General features: G+C 54.4%; 2 protein-coding genes across 3 annotated transcripts in view; one reads left to right on the top strand and one right to left on the bottom strand.

The window, feature by feature from the left end:
* Positions 1–251: 251 nt before the first annotated feature.
* On the top strand, positions 252–1569 carry MEA1 (male-enhanced antigen 1). The gene is made up of 3 exons (XM_076334846.1): positions 252–551; positions 672–789; positions 869–1569. The coding sequence occupies exons 1-3, from the start codon at positions 282–284 to the stop codon at positions 1030–1032; spliced, it is 552 nt and encodes a 183-aa protein (XP_076190961.1). The 5' UTR covers positions 252–281; the 3' UTR covers positions 1033–1569.
* Positions 1449–8851, bottom strand: part of PPP2R5D (protein phosphatase 2 regulatory subunit B'delta) — a 31170-nt gene continuing 23767 nt past the window's right edge. For both annotated transcript variants that reach the window (XM_076334844.1, XM_076334845.1), the window contains exons 14-16: positions 5382–5454; positions 4799–4915; positions 1449–4425 (exon numbers count right to left, since the gene is read on the bottom strand). In XM_076334844.1, the coding sequence (XP_076190959.1) occupies positions 4288–4425; positions 4799–4915; positions 5382–5454 (328 nt within the window). In that variant the 3' untranslated portion in view covers positions 1449–4287. The remainder of the gene's footprint in view (positions 4426–4798; positions 4916–5381; positions 5455–8851) is intronic.

Here is an 8851-nt window from a genome sequence, read left to right as displayed (position 1 = left end):
CGGGCCCAGGCCCCCCTCGGGGGTGGCGCCTGCCGTGCCCTGCCCCGCCCTGCCCCGCCACGGGCACGGTCCCCCCCGCGCTGCGCCGGCCCCGCGGCAGAGCACGATACGGCGGCGCCTGGAGGGGCCGGGGGCGGCGGGGGAGGGCGGCGGCGGTGGCGGCGCGTGCCGGCCGCCCACACCCCCCCTCCCCCCCGCCTCGGGACTACAACACCCACAGTGCTCCGCGGCGGCGGCGCTTCCGGGCGGCGGCGGTGCCTCCCCGGCGCCGCGCCCGGTGGATGGCGGTGGCGCGGAGCATGGGGCCGGAGCGGGTGTGTCCCGAGGAGCCGGGGCCGCCGGAGGCCCCCGACGGTGCGGCGGGCTGGAGCGGCGACGACGACGACGAAGAGGAGGAAGAGGAGGAGGAGGAGGAGGAGGGAGAAGGCGGCGGCGGGTACTTGTACCAGCCACTGAGCCAGGAGCCGGAGCAGGGCCCCGGCGAGGCGGGCCCCCCCGCTGCCCCGGCGGGCTGCGCCGAGCCGGGCCCCGGCCTGCAGGAGCGGCTGCAGGTACCGCCCAGCGCCTCCCGCCGGGCCGGGCCGGGGGTGGGGGGAGACCCGGCGGCGGGGCGGCGCGGTCCCGCGGGCAGGGGAACGGGCCCGGCCCCCACTGCCCGCCTTTCTCTGCAGATGCTGAGGCTGCACCTGCCCGACCCGCCGGCAGACAGCGAGGAGGAGGAGGAGGCGGCGGCGGCGGCGGCAGGCGCCGCGGCGCAAAGCAGCCGCAGCTCCATCCCCATGGATGCAGGTAACAGCGTCTCCGGCCGGGCCCTCCCGGCCGCCCTGCGCGGCGCTCGGCCGCGGTCTCATGCCCTCTCTGTTCCCAGAGCATGTGGAGCTGGTGAAGAGGACGATGGCCAGCGTGAAGCTTCCCAGCCTGGGCATCCCCGCGTGGGCCAGCCAGATCTCGGAGGACCAGTGGAAGGACGTGGTGCAGCGCACACTGCAAGCCCGTCAGAGCCTCAGTGGCCCCAGGCCCGAGTGGAAGTGAGGGCCAAGCTGCGGCGTGGGGGCTGCTAACCCCAGCCCTCCCTCCGCTGCGCAGGCGAGGCAAGCGCCCGCTGCCTCGGAGCCGGGTGGTGACGGGACTTGCCGGCACTGACCTTCCAGTTTCTCCCACCGACATTGTCCGACTTCCCTTCCTGCTCCTCTTTCGTGGTTCTGGCTGGTGCGTAAGTCACTGTGATGTCCTTGTGTTGGCTTCCTCTGCCTCCAAGGAGCCCGACCGGTTTCCATACCTGTGTGCGTGTGGAGGGAGGGGGCTTGGCCGGCTTTGCCCAGATTCCCTTGGGACGAACACTGGATTTGTCCCTGTGCTGTCAGTGCTGGAGAAGTCCCTCTCCACACTAGGGCCCCTCCTCCCAGGACACGGGCTGCGTGTTGGAATATCAGAGGTGGAGTCCAACGTGTCTTTCCAAGAGATCGGTTTTATTTAGTTCTGTACATACAGGGACATCTGTACAAAATCCAACACTTTCAACTATGTAATGCTCTACTGAAAATAAAGTACACCATATGTACATATGAACTGTAAGCAGCTTAATACTTGTGTCCAGGGGGTGAATGCAGTAGTTAATTTTGCTTGTTCCCTCGGGAGGAGGGAGCTAGGTGAAGTGGAAGAGGCAGCTCCAGTTCTGTCCATTTGGCTGATGTGGGGAAAGGCATAGGCAGAAATGAGCAGCACTAATGCTAGAAACCAAGTGTTGAGCAAGGGGCAGCTGTAGCGTGGCAGACGCAGGTCTGCATATGAGCCGTACGTGTGGCAGAGGGGGGTGAACACACTCCCCGCTTTCTCACATGGTCCCCTTCTTAGATGTCCAGGACACTGGAATGAATAGGCAGCAAACTAATGGCAATGTGAAGGTACTAAGCATAAGTTCCCTGACCCTGAACAAGACACACAAAGCTATGAGAACATCGAAGCCGTACAGCACGCAGTCGTGATGCGTTGCAGTCCTGCCCCTGCATGTGGCACAACCCCGGCAGCATTCCTCTGGCCATGCTCGGGGACTGCCAGCAGAGACAGACCATGTGCAGGACCGCGACAGCCTCTGTGCACCAGAAGTCTCTCCCTTCAGCAGGCAGAACAGCCTGCAGCAGGGAAAGGCAGCCACTGCCTAGCAACATGCAGGCTCGAGTGAGGGCACACACATGCTGTAGCACTCTAAAAGTGAGGTGGCGGCTTATAACACAACACTAAGCGGACAAGTTGGAAAGCCTGTACTGCAACGGGAAGAAACATCCTCCCCAGCCAGAGCCCTGCTGCGGGTGGCGCTCGGCCGTCCTCGTCTCCGCTGTGCCCCGAGATGCCTGCTGCTCCTGTGCATCATCCGGCATCACCCAGTGCACGTCTACATGCTGTGCAGGCGTGAGGTAATTGATTGGCAGCTGACCATGAGTTCGGACTAACGTTCAAAATAAGCAATAACCTCCCTGAGGTGTTTCATAAGTCTTCTGATGAACTGGCCCACCGCATGAAGTGGAGGGGAGGCGGGGTCCTGCGTGACTGTGGGTGATCTCGCACATACTCACGTTTGCCAGCTGCTCCTAAGAGATGGTGGCATGCCTATTGAGGGCCGAACTGAAAGAGAGCTAAACAGGGCAGGGGGTACAGGATACACAGGGGAAAAACAGCTTAGTTTGGGTTGGAGGAAAGATGTGCTGCACACCAGCAGTAAGATTAGAGGGGATGAACCTCTGACCTGGGAATGGTTTACTGGTGAGGACAAGCAGATACACCAGGACCTTCTGCAACATCCCATGATGTTGCAAAGCAGTGTCAGACTAGCACCGACCCCGTAAGCTCCCTGCGCTACTGCAAACCCACTTAAGCTTATGTATCAAGAAAGCAAGCGCAGCAGGTAAGAAGCAAGGAAGACTCCCTTTTCTATCACAAGCCAGCCTCTCTAAGGTGGCACCTTGGCCTGGCACTGAATCTGCACCACAGAAGGCATGGGAGAAAGCTGGATCACAGTAGCACTCAAGTGCTGCGCAACCCCCTGGGCTATCAGCAAGTGCGCTCTAAATGCTAAATTAGCACAAGTCCCTGATGCACCATATGATAACTAACAAGGGCCTCAGGCCACAGCAGGTGCCAAAGTAACAGGGCGAGGCGAACTTTGCTCAGAGCACCCACGGAAGCAATTCAGCAGTAGCACCTAGCTGTTGATCATAAAGAGGAGACAACTGAACACTCAGAAACTCAGCTTGGCCCCATAACGTGTATCCATTGCTTCCACTAGTTTGCAGAAATAACTTTAGCAGCACAAGCTTCCTAGAAACCCTGGCCACTGCAGAGCTAAGGATGGGATACAGCAACAAAGGGAGAGCTGCAGGAGTATTTTAATTGAGCAGGTAGAGGAAGAAAGCAGAAGTCAGTGGCTGACACCTGCTACAAAGCGGGAAGTTAATTCTGGGCCCACGATTAACCCAAGACATCGGGATGGAGACAAGTCAGCACGGACCAACACAAACAGCTGAAGGAATTCACTTTCCCACAAGAGAGCTTCTAAGGATGCTCTAAAGGGAGGGCTGCAATAGTATGTAGTGCTTGCACCCAGCTTTACTGGGGGTGGCGAAGCACTGAACCCCCACTCCACTGACAGGGGAACAGAACAAGGGGCTTGAAGCAAAAGAAAGGTGGAAGCGAACATCTCCTCCGCTGTACGCGAGACCCTCCAGCTGCGGAGCTGCACCCCAAGGCAGGGCGGAGAGGCAGCAGAGCCCCCACAAACTCTGCCACACGCTCCTGCCCTGAGCTCAGCCTGACCTCTGACCGCCGCAGGGCTTGGCTGCACAGGCAGCACGGGGGCAGGCATGGCAGAGGTGGGCACTTGGGGCTTACAGCAGCATGCTGAGCCACGCGCGGCAGTCTCTGGCCAACACAGAGCCTGTGTTGCAGGGCAGCAAGGCTCTGGCTCCCAGGCAGAGTAAGAACCAGGTGGCAGCTGGAAATGAAGTGACTCCTGCCTGGGCTGATACAATCGCAGGTCAGGCAGGCTCCCTTCACGCACGCACATCCAAGGTGGAAAAGCAGGAGGAAGGAGGAAAAGCAGGAGGACATGACAGTGGTGAGATACAAGTTATAACGTAAAACCAGATCTACCCTGGAGGGGTGCAGATGGAGTGGAGGACAGGCACAGCTCACCATGTTCATTCCTTATTTATACATGAGAACTGAGTGCATTTCCGTGACCCCTGGGGGAAAAGGATGGGGCAGAGCTTCCTGGGCCAGCTCCTGAGCCCGTCAGAGAGCCTCCTGGCTTGAGGTGAGAAACTCTTCTGCTCTCTTGTGGGCCTCCAGGGCTTTTATAGTGTAGACGTCCTGAGGAAGCTCAGATTTCCGACGCAGCAAAACTTTCTCCTTCTTAATGTCTTTCAGCATCTACAGACAAACCAAAGGAGTCAGGGATCAGTAGCAAACCCCTTCACCTCTCCAGCCTCCCCATTCCCTGACTCCAACCACTCTAGGATACGCTGGGTGACACCGCAGCATGCTGCACAACAGGCTGAGAGCCAAACACAGACCAAAAGGACACAGAAAAGTCCCACTTGCACTTTTTCCAGAGTGTGAAGGTTAGATAAACTCCACTCTTCAGACTACAGGTTGATCTCTAATGACCAGGGATAAGAGTAGGGGCATTTACCCTCAGAACACTTGGAAAGTGCCAGTTCTGGCTGCTAGACCCTGGACTGACTATGCTGATGTCCTGGCTGGTCTGAGAGTAATTGTGGAAGGACCCTAGTCACCTACACACCTGCACAGCCTCCGTCTCTACCGTTTTCTTCAGTAGCTGTATATCCTCCGCAGTTGGGGTCTCCGTTTCCATACAGCAGACAGGAGGCAATGGTGGAGGTGCGTAATACATGGGGTACTGCAGACAACACAGACAGCTGGAGAGTCAGCACGCCATCCAACACCAAGCCTTCCCCCCCAGCATCCTAACACAGCACGGCACACTTCTTCCAGCTGCCCTCTCTGGCACCCGCAAAGGTAGTAGTAGGTACACAGACAGGAAAGGAGCATCTTCTACCCATTCCTACCTGTGCCCTCTGAGTCACAGCACACTGCATGTACAGCCGCAGCTGAGAGAGGAGTTCATAAACACATACATGCTCTCTATAAGGCATTACTTAGAGGTCAGTGCTACAGAGGGCCAGGCTGGTAAAACACTTCCAGCACCCCCAGGACACTGGGTTTTGGGAGGGACAGACCACCGCTGCAGCTGTGTGCACAGGACTGAGATCAGGTGCTAGAGCCTGCTCTCATGAGCTGAGGAAGCAGGTCAAGACCCCCAGCACATTCTTGTCTCATTCATCCTAGGTCCTGCTGTTACCCACCTGGGGGTTCAGCCGGGCCAGCTCCTCTATTTTCTGCCACATTTCTTCTCGTTCCTTCATCCTGAACCTTCCCCTGCAGAGAGAGAGAGAGAGAGAGAGAGAGCACACAAGTGTGAACTCCTGGGGAAAGTGCAGCTTTCACTCACAGGAAGAAAAAAGCAAGAGACAGCAGAAAAGTGCAGGCGAGGGGAAGAGTTGCTCTGTCTTTCAGAGACCCCTAATTCTATCTACAGGTGAGATGTGGCAAGAAGAGGGGACACGCTGCAGCTAGCAGGAGGTAGGCAGGCACACTCCTCGCTCACCTCAGAGCACAGGGTGGCAGCAGTGGGCTGCACAGGTACTTTTTCCCTGGCTTTGTGCTGCAGGAGTGGACCAGAGCGACTGGTTTCTGGAGTAAAGCAATGACACCAGTTTGGATGTCAAACACACATCTTCCTGGTGCCCCACAGATGCAGAGGGACAAACTGCCATTTCCAACAGAGCTGGGGCTCAACTGTCCACAGTTCCCTCTCTCTCTGGCCATAATACACCAGAGAGCTGCCCAAACCCCCAGGCACAGCTCTTGAACTTGGCACAGATTTTGGCACAGACCTTAAGTGACTGTTCAACTGGGCCACCTGTAAATCCCAGGGCAGTGAACATTCCCTGCAAACAGAGGTGAGCACCCACCACTCCTTGTTATTCTCTTCTACATTTTAAACATCTGCACTAAAATCTCTGCTTTATTTCTGATTTTAACTAACTATCTGGCTTTCATCTCAGCTACTAATCTCTCTAGAGCCCTATCTATCCCTGCTAAAGAAGTTCTTATACTCTGTAATCACCTCACACTCTTGAAATATATGTAAGAAAGTAGGCTAAAAATGAGAATGAAGTTGCCAAGCATTCAAGCAGCAGACTACTCCATCAGAGAACATAGGGTCAAAAAACCGCCAAAAAACCAAACCCCAAATGAATAACCCACACCTCATTTTCTGACAGAGCTCTGGAGATCTCTGCAGGGGACTGGGACCAGGAGTTAGCACTGATCTTCCCTAGCTCTTTCCTGCCTCATCCCCAATTTCTCCAGAATCCTTTTTAATGTCTGGTAAACAGAAACATACATATTACTCCAATCTTGCCACTGGAAATGTAGACCAATATGTCTGTCCACAAAGGCCCTCATATCATGAAGGCCACTGCCCCTCCAAAGCAATGTCCACTTTGCCGGTATCGTGTCTACCGCCATGCCATGTAAGGGTGTAACAAAGCTCATTTTCTTTGGCCAGACTACATCACATTACAGGTCTGGTACACAGTGAGCCAAGGGCTCTCATCCAGTCATTCAGCTCCATGTATCTCTAGCACCCGTTCTTTCCTTTCAGATCACCAAAGCAGTCCGAATAGCATCAGGGAAGCCCTCCGTTCCTCATCGCACTTTGAGATCCACCGGTTTACCCACCATGTGCTCAGCTGATATTGCAAAAGACCACCTTGCAAAGAGAATACTCAGTCTTACTAAGAACAACGCTTCTAAAAGTCTGAAAGCTTTACACCTGTGATCACTCTTTTCAAACAAGTATTTCCAAAGAATGAAACAAAGTTTTGTCTTTATTTTGATGCCACATTGACTTAACTCTAGTATTACAGCTGCCCAACATCCCTCTATAGGGGAAGCTTCCTCCCAACCTCATCAATCAGCCTGGCTTTACCTCCTACACTAGGACATTTCCATTGCAGTTTATCTGAAAGTGCCACTCATTCACGATTTGGAAAATCCTACCTTTCTAAACAGCAATGCCTCACAGGACAGCACTGAGTCTATGAGAGCGGCACCCCCAGCCCTGCTTTCTAGGTGATGCGTACCTCATCAGCTCCCTTCATTCCTGACCCCGTTACTCGCAGTATGAGAAAGCCACTGGCAGGACATTTGGAAAGGAAGAGCTATATAGGGAGGTATCTTCTCCTTCCCGCTGCTGTGGCCTACGCCGAAGGAAGCAAGGTAGCTGCTACCAGAGAGATGTCAGGTGTCAGGGTGGCCCCAGGGCATGCTGACACCACACTTCTTGAAAGGCAGCGTTCAAGGCCCTCGCGCTTTTACAGAAGGGCACGTACAGGACAAGACACTACCTATCTGCCCCAATCTCCCCACTGTCTTCTGAAGGGTTCTGATAATTCAAACAGGTTCAAGATCTCTGGGGAGATTAGCAAGGCGCAGTCAGTCCATCTGCACCGAACAGTAGAGAGCCTCCTCACATGTCCCGGGGAGAGTCTGTCCCTCCATGACCAGCCTTGGCTGCAGCTGCACAGCCAGGGGTGCAGCGGTGACAGGCCTGAGCTGGCATGTCACTTGTAGGCATGGTAACTAATTAAAAACATGGCTAAGCCTTTTCTGAGCAGGCCTCTCAACATCTGGTTGCAGTCTAATTGTGTACCTACAAGCTCTCTCCTTTTCACTGTTTCACATTTACTGGCTTTGTTCGCATGTGCACGTCCTATTTCCTAGTTCATAGCACAAGGTCTCTAGCAGCTCATTGGGAAAACACTTCACAGGTGGTTTTTTTTTTTTTTCCTTTTTCCGTCTACGCTAAAGAAGCCTCAGTGCTTCAAACTCGTCAGTCTCACTGAATAAGGCTGAGGTCCTGTGGAAAAAGCAAGGCATCACACAGTTAAAGGTCAATCCTGCATTACAGTGATCCAGCCAGCATTCCCACAGGCAGCCTTCAGCATGGTGCTTTACTCCGGAGGCACTCGACATCACAGCCTCACAGGGTTTTATAAGAAAAAAAAAGTACTATTTCTACTCGGTTTAAGTCTCTGTGTTTGAAAGGAAAATGGCAATTGTCTGCAATGCCACATTACTGTCCACCCACAGGCATGGCCTGCAGTCAGCTCTGCCAGGGAGGCAGCAGAAATGAGCTGGGGATGCAGCATGTCTTGTCCACTGAAAGGGAGGCAACGGGACCTGCTGCTCACCAGAACAGGTCGCAGCGCTCTGCGGAAAGAAGAGCAGGTATGGGAAGTGCAGGAATGGCACCCCAAACTCCGAGGCAGACTCTTCGGCTACGAAATGGTCTTGTTCCACTGGGGAGACACTACTAAACAACACTTTCTCCTGCCACATGCTTTTTTTGTTAGAAAAACATGCTTCTTCTAACCCCATTCATTCCAGCAATGACTTATTCTATTACACTCCAGAACATGTAGCCACAGTGTTAAGCGCACATGGATTTGCTCATATTTCTTGGATATTTTAAAGATATGGAGGGAAAAGATGACATTTTCACAATGGACTTAAGCAAAGAACTCAGGCATACTGCTCTAGTAAACCCAGGTTTCTAATCCATCTTCCCAAGTGCATGCTTTTTCCCCCCACCATTGTCCTACGTCCTGTCCAGTCCCAGGCCCCTTGCCCAACAAACCCCCATCTTCTCCTCCTCTAACTTGTTCCCTTTACCTATCCTATTCCTACTATCTATTGACATTAAGAA

This window comes from Aptenodytes patagonicus, chromosome 3, assembly GCF_965638725.1.
Source record: "Aptenodytes patagonicus chromosome 3, bAptPat1.pri.cur, whole genome shotgun sequence".
Classification (NCBI taxonomy): Eukaryota; Metazoa; Chordata; class Aves; order Sphenisciformes; family Spheniscidae; genus Aptenodytes; species Aptenodytes patagonicus.
Note: the sequence above shows the minus strand (reverse complement) of the source record. Positions and strands in the feature narration are given on the sequence as shown.

Excerpts from the sequence above, each read along its gene's own strand:
- MEA1 (XM_076334846.1), top strand. The coding sequence starts at position 282 with ATGGCGGTGGCGCGGAGCATGGGGCCGGAGCGGGTGTGTCCCGAGGAG. Across the intron at positions 552-671 it reads GCCTGCAGGAGCGGCTGCAG|ATGCTGAGGCTGCACCTGCC; the intron begins GTACCGCCCAGC and ends CTTTCTCTGCAG. Across the intron at positions 790-868 it reads CTCCATCCCCATGGATGCAG|AGCATGTGGAGCTGGTGAAG; the intron begins GTAACAGCGTCT and ends CTCTGTTCCCAG.